The 17,758-nt window shown below is 42.6% G+C and overlaps 2 protein-coding genes across 2 annotated transcripts in view; one reads left to right on the top strand and one right to left on the bottom strand.

The window, feature by feature from the left end:
- Positions 1 to 9,928: 9,928 nt before the first annotated feature.
- Positions 9,929 to 10,969, bottom strand: LOC308102887 (outer mitochondrial transmembrane helix translocase-like; the record flags this gene model as incomplete). Its single annotated transcript, XM_080452742.1, has 1 exon — positions 9,929 to 10,969. One exon carries the CDS (start codon positions 10,967 to 10,969, stop codon positions 9,929 to 9,931), a length of 1,041 nt encoding a protein of 346 aa, XP_080308868.1.
- Positions 10,970 to 15,618: 4,649 nt separating this feature from the next.
- The window catches only part of LOC308102659 (tyrosine-protein phosphatase non-receptor type 14-like), a 52,633-nt gene continuing 50,493 nt past the window's right edge, over positions 15,619 to 17,758 (top strand). The window contains exon 1 of the mRNA XM_080452483.1: positions 15,619 to 16,020. The gene's annotated coding sequence lies outside the window, so the exon portion shown is untranslated. The remainder of the gene's footprint in view (positions 16,021 to 17,758) is intronic.

The raw sequence follows: 17,758 nt of genomic DNA, 5'->3' as shown, positions 1-17,758 counted from the left end.
TGTTTTTACCTTTTAATGCAGTAGCACAACTCTGAATCTGTTCTTGAGAGATTAAGCAAAACCTAAACCTTGTTGAAGTTTCTGTGTTCTATATTCTACTGCAATGACCCTAACCCCTCAACCTTTTCAGGCTGAGTGGAGCACACAGGCTCTGTGAGCTTGTAGATCTGCTTCGGCTATTTTCAAGATTTGGCCAATGTTTGACCAGTTTCTATAGTATAGTTTGTTGATTACTTTTGATGCAGTAATGGTCTTTTTTTAGGTATTAAAAAGGTCTTAAAAATCCTTAAATTGTCACTTCAATGTCATCTGGGGACCCTCCAAAAACCCTCCACAGGTTGAGAACCACTGTTCTACTGCATGGTTCCTGGCTATTACAACATATTGTATGATTACAACACCTTTTTTAATTCATTATGTGCAGAGTGTGGCAGAATACTCACCACTCTTTAGGCCTAAACAGATGAAACAGTAATTGAAATTTAAAACAGTTTTGATGATACATTAAAACTGTTGACAAGGCAATGCAAGTTCATTTGTATAGCACATTTCAACAAGACAATCCAAAAGATTTTCACAAAACATCAAGATTATTAATTATTGGTATGCAAGGGCAAAGAAATACAGGATGGGGTCTGATAACGGCATGGCTATCCTGCGAATCTCTGATGTCATCTTGATGATGTCATATTCATGACATCAGTGCCCAAATATATAGAGTTCCACATGGCTCCAGACTGGCCATAAACCTGGAGGTCATCTATGGCATGTCTGCCAGGAGCCATAACTCCTTGGGCAGTGTTTCAGCCCAATCCGGCTACCAATTTGACTGCCATTATAAATTTTAAGGTAAATATTTCAACAAATATAAAACATGAAATAAAACCGGGAAAGGCTTCAGCCCATTTCTACTGACATAATTTCGATTGTAAAAGTCTTTGACTGTCGTTGTCCTTGTGCGGCCCCTTGTGTTCCTCACTTGCCTGTGCCACAACATGGTTCGGCGGATTTGACTGTTGGCATCCATTCCTGTGCGGCAGCAGCTTCTCGTGTTTCTCTTTCATTGCCTGTGTGCTCCACCAGGTCTCTTTGACTGTGGGCGGCATGCAACAGAAGACTTCTATGCGCCATCATGGCTTTGTCTGACTAACTGTCACTAAAGGGCCTGAATCTTTGGGTGCAGACAAGCAAACACACACAGGCAGACGCACAATAGATGGCCAGCATCCTTCAGTGACCAATCGATGATGTCATTGACACATACCTTAACTGTGCCAAATTTGACTTTCATTATGTAAAATAACTGTTATACATTTCAAACAGTATGAAACGTGTGAAAAACAAGACCAGGAGACCTGGTTCTGCCAGACCCAGAATAAGTACTTTATAAGATCAGAGCACTACGTCACTGGACTTCACATGACGTGTCAGCCTGTGTCTATGCCCATGTATGGACGAAAGGGGGACAGACTTTTTTTGGCTGGGGCCGGAGGACAAAGTGACCATGCCCATGTATGGACGAAACAGGTACAAAGCCTCATGTAAGCCCGACCCCTTGGGTCTGGCAAATAGTGGAGGAATTAAGTAAGCCTACTGGCAGGCAGTGTACACAAGGAATATGTGATTGGTCTTTCCAGTTGTTTTCAAGTTTAGGTCCAGACAAACAAACAGACTAGACAGACAAACCCATTTCTACACATCTTGCTTCTTAAAGAGCCACGCCTTATGCCCATATATGGAGATCTCTGTATCTGTCTGTATGCCGATATATGGAGATCCCTGTCCCTGATAGTCATAGTACTGACTTTGTACTACATTATACTATGACGTTGTATTGATGACATCAGGGATCTCCATATATTATATAGAGATCCATGATGTCATCAAGATGACGTCGTAGTACTACCGGATCTCTGTATGTCCATATATGGGCATATCAGCCGGATCAGCGGTTCTTGACAACTGCTGTTCTTCATACCGGAACTATGCTCCCTCTGGTCCTCTGTGATATGCCCGCCGAGTTTGAAGTGGATCGGTGGGGCGCATACACACGCAAACTCACACGCAGAGATGTGCATAATTTAAAGAAGGATAGTACTTGGAAGCCAGTGTATGATGTCAGAGTACTGACATCATACATCTTACTGATGACATCAGGGATATCCATATATGGGCATTTGCTGATTCTCTCCTTCCTTTATGTTATGTATGCTTGGCAACGGTAAGCATGCATGTCACATACTCAAGATAAAGTATGTGACATCAGACCTGAACTCTATAAGTTAGAGTGAAAGAGCGAGAGACAGATAACGACAGAGATACAGGTGGGCCATGCCAGAGACAGAGAGCCAATGCTAGAGAGAAAGAGACATTCTGTCCATGCGAGAGTTAAAGACAAAGGGAACTGAGAGAAACCACAAGAGAGAGAAAAGACAAAGACAAGAGTGTCGGACTGTACTCGACAGAACTTAAAGAAACTGAAATTCAATGACTGACATCTTAAATTTTGGTGCAGAGGACATCAATGAGATCCCAATGTTGGTCAACAACTTCTCAAGCATGGAAGAGAGCACCCCAGAACTGTGGACGCACGTTCCTGACTGGAAGGAGGACGAGGACATCCACGAGGTCATCATCCAGGAGGAGGAAGAGGACGAGGATGAGGAGGAGGAGAAGCAGAGGGACATGGAGGACATCGTTATGCTGCCCATGAACGTGGAAGACTACACCGATGCAGAGATCAACTGCTTCATTAAGGCCTATAAGAAATTTGGATCTCCACTTGACAGGCTAGAGGCCATCGCCAGAGACTCTGGGCTGGTGGACAAATCTATGGCAGACCTCAAGAGGCTGGGGGAGCTGATCCACACCAGCTGTGTGGCTGCAGTCCAGGCGCATGAAGAGCACCTCAAAGAGAACCCGTCTGAAGATCCTGGAAAGCGCAGAGGTATCAACATCAAGATCTCTGGAGTGCATGTCAACGCCAGGTCCATCATTCAGCATGAGGAGAGATTTGAACCGCTTCACAAGGCTGTACCCTCCAACCGAGTGGAGAGAAACAAGTTCCAGCTGACACGTCAGGTCAAGATAGTGCACTTTGACACTGACTGGAACCTGCAGGATGACATTAACCTCTTGCTTGCCATCTATAAGCATGGCTATGGCAACTGGGATCTGATCAAGACTGATCCTGACTTTAAGCTGGTTGAGAAGATTCTTCCTGACGACCCATGTAAGAAACCCCAGAGCAAGGAGCTGCATGCCAGAGCAAACTACCTTCTCAAATTGCTGAAAAAGGAGCAGTCCTCCAAACGAGGGGAGGAGGCCAGTGTGAAAAAGATCACAGTCCTCCTCAAGGACAAGCAAGGGAACCACATCTCTTCCCCTCTTCTGTCGGACAACCCCTCTGAGGAGGCCAAAGTGAAAAAAAGGAAACCTCTGTTGAGAAAGGAGAGCATGGTCCTCATGGAAGAGCACCACATCACTTCCCCTCATCTGTTGGACAGCCCCTCTGTGGAGGCCGAAGTGAAAAAGCGTCGGGTGAAAAAGGAGAGCATTGTCCTCAAGGATGAGCAGGAGAACCACATCACAGATGAGGTTCTGACGGACAAACCCTCTGAGGAGGGCAAAGTGAAAGACGACGAAATGGACGAGTCGTCCACCAAGATGATGCAGAAGAAAAAGGATAATAAAAAGGAGAACAATGAAAAACTGAGAACGCCTAAAAAGGAGAAGAAAGAGGGAAGTGGCAAAGAGAAAAAAGCCCCCAAGCCTAAAAAAGAAAGGGCTAAAGGAGGCAAAGGGAAAAAGACCCCAGGCATGGTACGCATCACCGCCGCCGGCTCTGAGGTGGTTCCCATAGAGGAAGACGATGAACTAGACCAGGAGACCTTCAACATTTGTAAGGAGCACATGAGGCCTGTAAAGAAGGCCCTCACGCAGCTTGATAAGCCTGACGAGGAACTGTCTGACAAGAAGCAGATTCAGCACACGCGCACCTGCATGCTAAAGATAGGAGACCAAATTACTGAGTGCCTTAAAGCCTACAACGACCCAGAACATGTCAAAACATGGCGGCGGAACCTCTGGATTTTTGTGTCCAAGTTTACAGAGTTTGATGCAAGGAAGCTTCACAAGGTTTGGTGCAAGATGGTGCAGCAGAAACGCTCACATGAGGCAGAGAAGGAACAGAAGGAACAGAAGGAACAGAAGAAGGGCCCTAGGAGGGTAAGGCCTTTCAAACCCTCTAGTTCCAGTCGGGACTCCAAAGGCAGCACACAGCTGTCGACCTCCCAGTCAATGGCTCACCCCTCTCAGGCTGGCCCCCATGGTCAACACAGAAAACAGTACAACCCCACCAACAAGTGGCTTTTTGGGAGGGATGATGGGGGAGACCGACGGAGGGACCGCAAGCACAACTACCGAAGTAACAGCAACCATACGTCGCAAGATCGTCATCATCCCTACGACCCGCATCGCTATGAGGATCACTATAGGGACCGTCGTTCCCATGGAGACTCTTACCACCGCAACAATACTTCTGCTCGATCCCGTGGATACTCTCACCGAAGCTCAAGCCATTACCGCAACGATAGTCCTCCTCCTCGATCCCGTGGATACACTCACCGCAGCTCAAGCAGTCACCGCAAGGATAGTCCTCCTCCTCGATCCCATGGATGCATCTCTCACCGCAGCTCAAGCAGTCACCGCAAGGATAGTCCTCCTCCTCGATCCCATGGATACACTCACCGCAGCTCAAGCAGTCACCGCAAGGATAGTCCTCCTCGATCCCATGGATACACTCACCGCAGCTCAAGCAGTCACCGCAAGGATAGTCCTCCTCCTCGATCCCATGGATACACTCACCGCAGCTCAAGCAGTCACCGCAAGGATAGTCCTCCTCGATCCCATGGATACACTCACCGCAGCTCAAGCAATTACCGCAAGGATAGTCCTCCTCGATCCCATGGATACACTCACCACAGCTCAAGCAGTTATCGCAACAATAGTTCCCCTCGAAAGAGGCCGTATGATCAGTATGGCAATGACCCGAACCACATGAGGCATCGACCTTATTACGAGAGGCATCCAGATGCCAAGAGAAGACGCTCTGATGAGTCCCGTCTGTCCAACTACCACCAGGGCAGAGACCGGCCTCATGACTCTAGGAGGATGCACGAACACAGGCTGCCAGAGCACACCACACCAGAGCAAGCCACACAAGAGCACGCCACACGAGAGAACACCACACAAGAGCACGCCACACTAGAGCACGCCACACCAGAGCACAGCAAGAAGTTCTACAATGAAATGAAGGGCAAGGAGGATATTGATACAGTGATGAACCCAGTGGGATGTGCACCCAATCTAAACTCAACGGAATCTACAGTATACTGTACATAAACTACAAAAGGAATCCTGTGCACTGCTGCACAGGGAACCGCAATGGGATCCACACAGAAAAGACACATGCATAAACAAAGATATAGTTTTTCTTCTCTTTTTTTTTAATTTATATGTATTCTCTTAACGTTTTTCCACTTGAACAAGACCTGTGACTGTCCCTGTGCCCTGCGCGGGCAGGTACTGTGACTTTCTTATAACCTTTCTAATCAAGTTCAGACAGTGGAAGGATTTCCCCATAATCTTTTGCCAGGGAACCACCGTTGTCTGCACTGGATAGCCACTGAATAATAAGCAGCTCTTACAGCAGAATAGAACAGAAGAGAAGACCTTACCGTTTAGTTAGCCTGCAGGCCTCTGAAGCATAGGAGGTGTCTTGGGAGGTTCTCATGACCTTGTGTTGTAAGTCTTCCAAAATAATGAACTTAGCTCTCTTGTTCTGCATCAGGCAGGTCTGTTTACTTTAATTTATATAATTTATTGACGATGTCTTCTTGTTCTGCAGCAGGCAGGATGATTGTATAGAGTGTATACGTCTGTACTTTTAATACAAATGAATTTGAGGATGTCTTATTGTGATGTTATTCTTCTGTAGCCTACCTACTGTACTTCTATGGCCTGTATCTGTAACCTTAACGGCTGTGCCATCTCTGGCGCCTGAATTTCCCCAAGGGATCAATAATAATATTATCTATCAATCTAACCTTCCTCCAGTGTTAAAATCTGACTGATTTAGAACTTTACTGAATCATAAATATTGTATTTTTCATCTGATTGCTTCAACACCTTACGGATACACTGTAACCTGGAAGTTAGTCAGACCTTAAAGGGACACTTCACCCAAAAAAAACTTTGTTTCAATGGATTAGTCACCCCATGGAGACTTGAATTCATGGATATTTTTTAGTTTTTGTCTCATTCCTAAGACAATAATTTGATGACCAGCGGACCGGTAGGCAGCGGTTCCGGTAGGAGACACAACGGAGACTCGTTGTGTCTCCTACCGGAACCGCTGCCGGTCATCAAATTATTGTCTTAGGAATGAGACAAAAAACTAAAACATATCCATGAATTCAAGTCTCCATGGGGTGACTGACTAATCCATTGAAACAAAGTTTTTTTGGGTTGAAGTGTCCCTTTAACCGATGTGTCTGTATGTGTGAACACAAATGTCTGACGCAATAGGACCTGACATGCAAAACAGACTTGACACACATGCACACGCACATGAACACACACATGCACACGCACATGAACACACACATGCACACACACATCTACGCACGCAGACACACGAGTGCGCGTACATACACACACACACGCACACGCACACGTACGTACACACACACACACACACACACACACACACACACACACACACACACACACACACACACACACACACACACACACACACACACACACACACACACACACCAACCATGTGTGTCCTCTGTGATAGCACAGAGGAAGGAGGATAGGAAGCCTCATGGACTACAACAGCAACAAATTGGGAGTTGACTTCCTTGTACAGTATGTTGCCCAATATGCATTTTTGTGTTACTTTTATTCAGGTAAAACATTGCATTCTGTATAAGAGAAATAAAATATTGAGTTTCCAATTTTAATTAGCCTACTTTACCTTTTAGTGCAGCTTACTGGTACATGCATACACCTGCAAGCGAAAGACAGCCCGTTGGCCAGTGGAGGAGTTCCACAAGACCCTGGATGTGTCTGCAGAGTGCATATGTGATGTGGATGGCATTGGTGATCAACCCAGCCTGGAATCAGACGAGTTGCCAGATGAGTTGCTTCATGGGGAGAATTTAATCACAAAGGGGGGGTGGCCGTATCTTAATGTGTTGAGAGGCCTTCTGGTAAGCAGAGGGTCACCGTCTCGTCTCATGTAAGACAAGCTGTTTGCTTGGGGCTTCCTGTCAGCTTCCTAAATTAGTGTTTAGTTCGGCTTACTGATAAGATTAGTTATGATCAGGGGTCATCACCATGCTGTCTTGTGGTGGACATTTTGGTCAAAATTCTATTTTTGCCACGGACATACAAAATGAGTGGACAGCAATATTACCAGAAACACATGAAGAGCTAGCCCTGAATGACCATATAACAGGTCTTAGTCGAGCGTGTTGCTGTGGACATGGTGATAAGACCCTCATTGCAGTCTTTATCGTGCAGAGCTGCAACGCCTCTCGAGTTGGATCTGTCAACCAACGGATACAGCGTTCCATACAAATCAAATGGCTATGACATTTTCTGAGGAATAAAATGTGAGTAATTAAAATAAACTATATTGACTGATAAAATATACTTATTTTGTTGTCTCGTGTTTTGTTTACAAAAACAAATTAAGTTGACTAATTTTGCCACTAAACCACTAAGGTGAGTTCAGAAATACACTCCACCATTCATCTTTCCTCTGCAGGCAGGCTCCTCTTCCCCCTCAGACAACAGTCAGCTTTCCTCATTGGACTAAACTCCGGTGCAGAAGGAGTGAACCGAAGACACAGGCAGGAGTGACGTATATTGGCGGGCTGAACCAATGGAGATGAACGAACCTATCTCCCCTCAGTGACTATCTCTGACTGCAGTAAAAAAAAAAAAATAATAAGCTGAATGAATTAACTCAATGGATGTCCGAAATTGGCTTTTTTGCCAATATCCGGTTTTCCGATACTGTCTTTATCTCCGATTCCGACATATATGTTGGGTTTTTCCACCAAAACTAATGTCAGGTAACAACATCACATATCTCCTGTTGTGACATTAACACATTATGCCTAATTATATATAAATTAAATATATTTTTTAGGCCCCCCTTACCTGGGGCCCTAGTAACTCAGTCCCACTTACACCCCCACTGTGACGCCCCTGACTGGATACATTCATAAATGCCTAACCCTACACCAGTTGAACCAGTTGAATAAAAAACGATAACGATGGATAATCCGATATACACTTTATACCGTCACCTAGATATGACACTGCTGGCACTACTGGTGTCAGAATTGAGACGGTAGGCATCGGTAAGTGACGCCCGGGGATGTGACGAAGCTGCTGTTGTTGACGATTTGGGAGTGAGAATCTACAGCAGGGCATCCTCTTTAGTAGGCCGAAGAATACAACTCAAGAGATGTCCATACAGTATGTATGTCGCTTTTGTTGAGATTGCATTAGTTCTCTCTTTCTCTCAATTCAATTCAATTCAAAAGGGCTTTATTGATATGGGAAACATGTTTGCAAAAAGATGTAAAGCTAATGTAAAATATAAACATTAAAAACTAAGAGATGTGGCTATATTAGGTGCAATTAAAACACTAGAATAAAGAAATGTGTAAACAGAGCTGTGTCACAGTGCAACTTTACAATGAAATACATGTAGAAAACTGAAAAACTAGAAACAGATAATGTAAAAGAATGAATCTCACATTATTAGTAAGACCTTGCTATCTTTGTTCATCCTTTAGTGCACCAGTGGCTAATGTAAACATGTTTTATTAACTCTAATGTGCATTAGATTTGATAGATTTCTGAAGCATTAATGATTTCTGAAGCATTAATGATTTCATCAGTTCATGATGACAGTAAATAGTTAATTTAATTGTAGCAGATTGATCAATCACCTTTTTGTAGTTAGGCTACTGAAAAGAAACAGCACAACGTAATGCTCCTAAAACAATTATTCTTCATTTACAAAAAGTGGACAGTAGTTCACTGTTTTAGAAAACGTATTTCTGTAGAAATGTAAGTCTAGTCCGCTGTACCAGACATAGCCTAAGTGTGTGTGTGTGTGTGTGTGTGTGTGTGTGTGTGTGTGTGTGTGTGTGTGTGTGTGTGTGTGTGTGTGTGTGTGTGTGTGTGTGTGTGTGTGTGTGTGTGTGTGTGTGTGTGTGTGTGTCGTTGTACGAATCATCAACGCAATTTCCTGTACACCACCAGTAAACTAAGGAAGTACCTTGCAGTAACATTTCCGTGTTTTATATTTTTGAAAAATAATATTTAACTTTAATTTTACAATAAAAATGGATGTCAATGGGGCTCTGATTGGGCTTGAAACCTTTGGAGTCATACGTCAGTCATAGATGACTTATACTTCACAGGCTGGTCACATGAAGTCCGAGATGTAAATGGGAGCCACAGCATTCTCATGTAGATCTCGAGATCCACATGATCCAATTTGTATTATTATTCTGTTTTAATGAGGTAAAATATCTTATCTCAGGTATGTGTAAATATGTAGATAACTTGTTTGTTTTCTTTGATCTTCTTGATCTCTCTTGCCCCTTGCCCCCCCCCCCCGCCCCCCGCCTCCCTCTTCTTCTTCCCTTTCATTTTTTCTAGGGAAATAACAAAACGATAGAACTTGCACAAAAACGACTTTCACCCACTTTTTTTTACTTCTGTAAACCTGTGATGTGACAATAAAGCTGATTCTGAATGCTGTGGCTCTGTATTGAGGCTAAACTGTCTATTATAAAAGAGGGGTCTGTCTGTGAGAGTCAGTAATCTAATCTCACAAACCAACGCCATATTTTATTTCTGTTTTATTCTTCCTCATTTTACTGATGGCCTTCTGCAGGTCTGACTGTTGGATGGGACGGATAGAATCCTCTGAAGCATTTTCATGTAGGGGCTGTACAAAGTCTTGGAGACACAGCAGTGCTGCGTCGCGACATATCTCTTTGAGGTCACTTCCTGAAAATCCCTCTGTTTCCTTGGAAACATCACAGAGGTCCACAGACAAATCCACCCTTTCATTGTTCAAGATCACTTTCAGGATCTGTTCTCTCTGCTTCAGACTAGGCTGTTTTATGTGAAACCTAGTGGGCATTCTCCTCAGGATGGCTGAGTCTATATCTTGAGGACGATTAGTAGCTCCCATTATAATCACCTGATGGTTGTGGTCAGTATCCAGTCCATCCCACAGACTCATGAACTGAGCTTTGATCATTGCTGTGATCTCGTGATCTGAACTGGAACGATTCCTCAAGAACGAATCTATCTCGTCTATGAAGATAATCGAGGGTTGTAGCTTAAAAGCCAATGTGAACACAGCAGCAGCCAGCTTCTCTGATTCACCGTACCACTTGTCTGTCAGCGTAGACGGCTGCAGGTTGATGAAGCGAAACCCTGCCTCCTTGGCTGTCGCCTTGGCGATGAGCGTCTTACCACAGCCAGGTGGGCCGTACAGCAACACACCTGTAGGTGGTTTTAACAACTTGGATCCTTCAAACAGGTGTTTCTTCTGAACAGGAAGGATGACTGTGCCTTTCAGCTCCGTTATGACCTCATCAAGACCAGCGATGTCATGCCACGTTGTCTGCATACTGAGAGGGTCCACCAGATGAGCTGCAATGATCATCTCATAGTCTGACAGTTTAACTTTCTCAACCCCAATCTGACACATCAGCTTCTCTGCCTGATTCCGAGCATCCACTTTCTTCTTCCTGAGGGGATCGATGTCTTCTATCCATTTTAAGGTGAGATAGGTGAAGGCTCCAAATATGGTAAGAATGACGAGATGGCCCATGGCCTCACGTCCCAGATGTACCATGTTGTCTCTGCCGAAAATCTCACCTCGAGTTTAACGCCACCTTTATCTCCTACCACACAATGACTCGTCACGTCCGTGTTGTGTTAGTAAAGTCAGTTATGCACACAATCTGAAAAATGCTTCAACTGGGAACTGGCCCACTACACTGGTGTCCGGTAAGAACGTAGGCAGTGATGTCTGACCCCACGTTCCAGGAATCGCTATTACACAATACCCACGTATTGTGTGTCCAGAGGATGACTAGGTGTCCGTGATATCCGATCCTACACAATGCCCAGGCTAAAGGCGTGTGAAGGCTCAGGGGTTCCCCTTGTTAACGATTAAGACTGTGGGATCCTCTTGTAAGTGGTAAAAACCCAGGAATGCTTTCTCAGTTCTTGGCTGACACTGCCCTTCACACTGTGTGTGGGTCTACTTATATGCTGACCTGCTCACGTCATTACTATTCTACCAATCTCTTGTGTTTGAGGTAGGCATCATCTTCCCTGATTGGCCAACCCGACCCGCCGGCTTCATGGATTGGTGGAGCTTTGCGTCACGTTTGTGTCGCTTACAGTTTTAACTTTAGCAGATTTGGCTGCATGCCAAAAGGCAATTCTGATCTTGTAGTCCATCATGAGCCATCCAGGCTAGGTGTCTTAATGTTTAATGTATAGCACTTTTAATTGCCTTGTTTAAATGTGCTACACAAATAAATGTGCCTTGCTTTGCTTTGCCTAATGTCTTTATAACAGTAGTCGAGGAAGGAACCATGCAGATTGGGCTATGGCCACAAGAGGTTGCAATTTGGTTATAAATCCAAATTAGCTTGCTGGTTATTTTCCTGATTCATCCTGCAGACTGGACCAGTATGCCCTATTCTTTTAAGTTTACTCATCCCACAAGACCACCATAGGTAAAAAGGTCAATATGGACAACACGGTCTTTGTTCCAAACCTTTAAAAAATTATTGTAAAATAAATGATGGATAAATAGCCTACAATGCAAGCCTCAAGCCTTGAGGTTTGATTGATATAACAATCTTAATTGTGGTATTCACACTGACCTGCTGCTATTACAACTAATATAATAAATATGACATACATGTTCAGCTTTTTTCAGCCAGTGTGATGAATAGCTTTAGGATATATAATAAAATTGCCAATAGATATTTATTATATATTTTTTTCTTTTGCTATTTATTGCAATAATGCCGAACGAACAGCCTAAACCCAAGAATGTTACTCCTGCATAATTATGTGATATAATAAAGATCTTGAACTAATGTGCACCTAAAGCATATTTAGTAAATGTTATGGGGAGGCTAAACCAAGCCTGTAGCTAGTTGTGTAAAGTAACTAAGTACATTTACTCAAGTACTATACTTAAGAACAATTTTGAGGTATTTTTTTTACTTTACTGGAGTATTTCAAATGTTCTATACTTTTAATTCTACTCCACTACATCTCAAAGGCAAATATTGTACTTTTACTCCACATTATTTGAAAGGTTGTAGATTTAGATTAGGGACCAGTCGAAATTTACATAAGGGGGGGCATGGAGGAAAATAGGGGAGGGTCATGCCTTTCTAATTTTGGTCCAAGGGAGGGTCAGCTAATTTTACTTTGAATCCAAGGGAGGGTCATGCAATTTTGAATTGATAAAATAGTCCGTTTTTTATATACCTTTTTAGTACAGCAGAACAGTGGTCAATGACCCCTCTCCATTTCAAAGGATACAAAGAATTCAAATCAAGTAACACCTTGTCTATTTAGAATCAATGACGGTCGTTAACAAGCCATCAACGCACAGCGAGTGTGAACGACCCAGTCAAATCTATTCAGCGTCTTAACGATGGTGGTTGAACAATTAAGCAAAACTTCAACAGGCGTTATTGGAGAGATGCATTATAAATAGGCCTACTATAACTGGATATTCATAATCATTTGAAGTAATTCTGTGCATGTGATTAATGTGGATCTATATGGACAGTTGTGTATAGATGCCTAGCTCCACAAGTAAAACCAGAAGCATCAGGCCATAATTGATAGCCTAATTTGTTTTATGTAGGCAACAGTGTAGTTGTAGTCACTGTAGTTGATAATTAAAAGGGCAGAGTGACAAAAGTTTTAAACTACTGGTTACCAAATATTAAACTTTCTTCAATCTGACCAGGATTCAATGGGTTTCCCACATGTAAGATGAGAACACTATCCATTCTGCTACCACTACTACAGATACACTGTGCATTTAGCAAGACTGACTACACTACAGCAATGTTCTAATCAATGTGGAAAGCAAAACATTGGACATATCAGTTTTAAATGTCATGTTGTATTTGGTGGGGAGGGTTAGGGGTGTCAAGAATTTCACAATACGATACATGATGTTGGGCATGATATCGATATGATATATTATTAATGTTCTTTTCTCATGTATCATCAACATTGGCCATCATCTTATAAATAACGTTATAAAGCAAGTTAGAAACAATTACAAAGTGCATTGTACACACAAATAAATACATTTGTGCAAGCTTAATGGAGAAGTGAAGTTCTCACTAACTATAAACCCATTGTTTCAGAGGACAGATAGACACTAATATAACAAATATAATATAATATAAGACTGCATAACTATAAATTCCACAAACCTCATATTTTTGTCATCTGGACTTTACCAACCAAGTGCAGCCTAGTTATTTCCAACAGCTAAAAAAAATCTATAATACCAGATACAGTATAATACAATCTTAGATTAGATGTAGGCCTATTTGAGAGTGCAGATGCATGTCACATTAACGAGCGTCAACGAGCATCAGCTGACACACAACACCTCCCCTCTGCAGTGCTTTAAACTGAAAGTGACTGACTGGAGTCTGTTTCATTTCTCTCAAATACCTTGAATATGATGGAGGACATGATTAATAATTACTATGATTATGATAAGCTTTACATTTCATATCATACAGTAAAAACTCCTAACTTTCACCGGCAAAAAAAAAGAAAGTGTTTTTTTTTTTATTAAAAAAACAATTAAAAAAATATTACGATACAGTATGACATCATGACAATATATTACCTATCATCACATTTTAATACCACGATAGGCTATATCGTGACACAATATATCGTGACACTTCTAGGCGGGGAGGGTTACTCTTTTTTTTGTAATCACTTGGGGAGGGTCATTGATTTATTTTTTTTGTCAAAGGGAGGGTCATGGCATTTTAGATCAGGGCACATACATTTCCTCCATGCCCCCCCTTATGTAAATTTCGACTGGTCCCTTATTATTACAAAACATACATTAACCACAGCCTTATACATTTCAGCCATTTGAAAATCGCAGATCTACAAGCTCACAATGCGTTGCGATGTGACTCATTGTGAGTTTGTAGATCTACTATTTGCAATACATTTTATACATTTGAAAACTTGTGAAACGGGACATTCTGGATAATGAGTACTTTCACTTTTGTACTTTATAAGAACATTTTGATACCAATACTTTGTACTTTTACTCAAGCATATATTATTTTTTATTATTTCTAGATTGCAGTATTGATACTTTTACTTAAGTAAAGAATGTGAGTACGTTTTCCACCACTGCTGCCCTGTAGCTAATTCATCCATGGCCAAAAGGCAAAAAGGACATAAATATCTGAGGGGACCTCCTTCTTTGTTCGCCGTTTAGTCACCTCTCTCTCCTCGTCTAAAAGTCACCTCTCTCTCTCCTCGTCTAAAAGCATTAAACGAGGAGCCGCCACTTCTCCCGTTAGCCCTGCATTCCTAGCAGTGTTGCCATGTCGGCTTATTATAAGCGACTTTGGGCTTCTTTTTCTGTGAAGCGAATTTGCTTGTAAAAAATTGTTAGTTGCGGGTTGCAGTTTTTTGGGCTTCTTTCTAAAGTGTACTTGCTTATTAAGGCTTGCCTCCATTTATTTTTTGTATAATTTAAACCAGTGGTTCTTAAATATTTTCATGAAAAAGTTTTGTGCCCAGGTCGGTCATTTGTGTTGTTAGAATGTTTCCAAAAACATATTCCAAATTCACACATTTTATTGCAAGAGTTTGCGACGCGTTGTGAGCTTGTATATCGGCTATTTTCAAATAGCCGATGCATATAGGTTTAAAGTGCCCATGTGGCCTATTAGTTGCTTCTTTTGGGCTTGTTTTCATAGCCCTGGTTGTTTATTTCTCTCACAAAATATGGCAACACTGATTCCTAGCATTCCTCCTTTCTGATGTCAGGAGAGAGAGAGAAGGGACACAGACGGTAACCGGAAGACTCGCCCCAAAACACCCTCGCCCCCATTTCTTTCGCGGACCAGCGGTTCTTGTATTTGTTTTTACTGAGGATAAGGTTATGGTTAGGCATGTTTTACTGAGGTTGATTTCAGGAATAAGGTTAGGCTTTGGCACCATTTTATCGAGGTTACGTTCAGGAATAAGGTTAGGGTTTAGGCATAGTTTACTGAGGTTACGTTTAGGAATAAGGTTAGGTTTTAGGCATAGTTTACTGAGGTTACATATTTAGGAATACCAGGTGGCGACCGTTCCGAAGTTGCCGGATTTGCCCCGGGGCGACTGTGTTTTGGGGCGAGCGTTTTGGTATTCACACACACAGACATCTGGACCCTAGAGCCTCACTCTGCTGTACCAGAGTGGTCGACAGACACGACCAGGGGGTCGCACAGCAACATACACACAGAGGGTCCCAAAGAATGAGCAACACGTCGTTAAAAAAAAAAAGTTCGGAATATTTTGCTGACTGTTTAAGGTTGTCTGTGTACGCCGATGATTTCTCCCAACAGAAAACTTAAAAAGTGGGAAAAGAAGCAGTTCTCTTTGTCACTGCTACTTTTTTCTTAAATTCTTGATTGTCTATTTTTTGCCTAAATGACTGAAGATCGTTTTTTGACGCATGATGGAAGCGCGAAGTAAAACAGTTTGAAGGATTATCGCCGTTTTAAGGATTTTTTTGAAGTTCACCTCCGTCGAACTCTTCGTCGAAGACAGGATTTTAAAAGCGAACACCATCATAAATCGTCATGTAGCGCAGAATCAAGGGTGGGTGTGCTTTTTGTTGTGTTTTTTCCCCCCCAGTCGATCTAATGGCGTTTTGTGCTTTGTTTGAGCAAATATTTGGCTGTGTGTAAATAGTTTACAGCCTGATCCCCCAAAAACTTTGTTGTCGAGTGTCTGTCTGCGCTGCAGTGATTTGAGTCTCAGTGAGCAGCAGCAGCAACAGGCCATATGCTGCTTGTCCACGTAGGGCACCTTCTGCTCAGCCAGACGCCAACATTGGGGCTCTGCGGCGGGGTTGATGCTTGTTGTAGTCATAGAGGCATAGAGACAGACAACCAAAGGAATACCCTGTTATTTTATAGTCTAGATCAGGGGTCTTCGTAGTTTTTCAGGCCAAGCCAAGGAGCCCTTAGCTGAGAGAGAGAGAGATGAAGCAGGGACCCCCACTACATATTATTATGTTTTTCATAGCTTTCATAGATGGCTTTCATAGACTTGTTTTACAGCACTATCCATCAGTGTTGGATTCACGTTGATGTGTGTTTTTCAGACGGTTAACCACTTAAACCCTCAATACTTAATTGATTGATCTACTTGATCTGCTCTTTTACCCCCGGCTACACCAAACCTCTTTGCCGAAGTTTGCCGATCTACAAGCTCACAACACCTCGCAGCGTGAGGCCTTGTGGGCTTGGAGATCTGCTATTTTTGGCTAAAGTTCTCCTCAGAATAGGGATGCTAGGGTTCAAGTGGTTAATATAAAAAAAGAAAGAAGAACTAGTTCCTATCACACAAAGATTTGGCAGACCCCCTGTAGTAACTCTGAGGACCCCCTAGGGGTCCCGGACCCCCTGTTGAAGATCCCTGGCCCTAGATTAAAGGCCTACTACACTGTCAAATCAATCCATAATAAATGTCTACCCAGGATTCTAACGCGAGGTATATGAGACCAAATTTCCTCTGCTTGTTCTTCTTACAGAATGATGCAAATTACATTTTATTCATTAAAATAAGTTCAGGATTGCAGCTTTAACTGTGGATATATAAGTGCTGGCCTAGACATGTAGCTATCCAAAATGGACCCATAGGGGTCGATTTGGTTACATCTGTTATACACGCTCAATTTATACATTAATACTGAGGATTTTAGGCCTACTTTTAACATACATTAATATGTTCTTGTATCAAACTTCATACTCACTTGGTTCAGTTTTGGTGGCCTGTGTGTGTGGGGATTTCTTAATCTAGGTAGAGTTGCACATGAATGTAATTATGCTGAAAATACACATGCATACGCGTTTAAGTGAACACGCACAAGTTTCATTTAACTTGTTAAATGTGCTGGAAATGCAATGTGTTGCACGTTGAACTCGAGGAGGACTTGGGTAGGTAGGCCTACATCAGTGGTTCTGAAAGTGGGGTCCAGGGAGGGACCTAAATTGGGGTTTTAAATTGACCTTTACAAGTCTGTAACTCTTGACAGTATACAAATGTTATACACAGTTATACAGTTATACACTGTCAGAGTTAAGGGGGGTCCTTGAAATGTAGAAGTTTGAGAACCACTGGCTTACATTACAGTAAGTAGGTGATGTTTTGCTGGCCTACAGTTGTCCACTCAGTCACCTCTGCTGTGTCTGCCACCTCAATGATGACATTAGCACATTGCTGCTGATCTGTTTGGTCTGCTCACACACACACTGTACGCGATTGCATTCGTGACCGCGTGAGTGTGTGTAAATATATGTTTGGACATGCACCTATAGGATTAACACCATCA

The sequence above is a fragment of the Gymnoscopelus braueri genome (assembly GCF_963280865.1).
Source record: "Gymnoscopelus braueri genome assembly, chromosome: 16".
NCBI lineage: Eukaryota > Metazoa > Chordata > Actinopteri > Myctophiformes > Myctophidae > Gymnoscopelus > Gymnoscopelus braueri.
The sequence above is the reverse complement of the archived record's forward strand: the minus strand, read 5'-3'. Positions and strand labels throughout refer to the sequence as shown.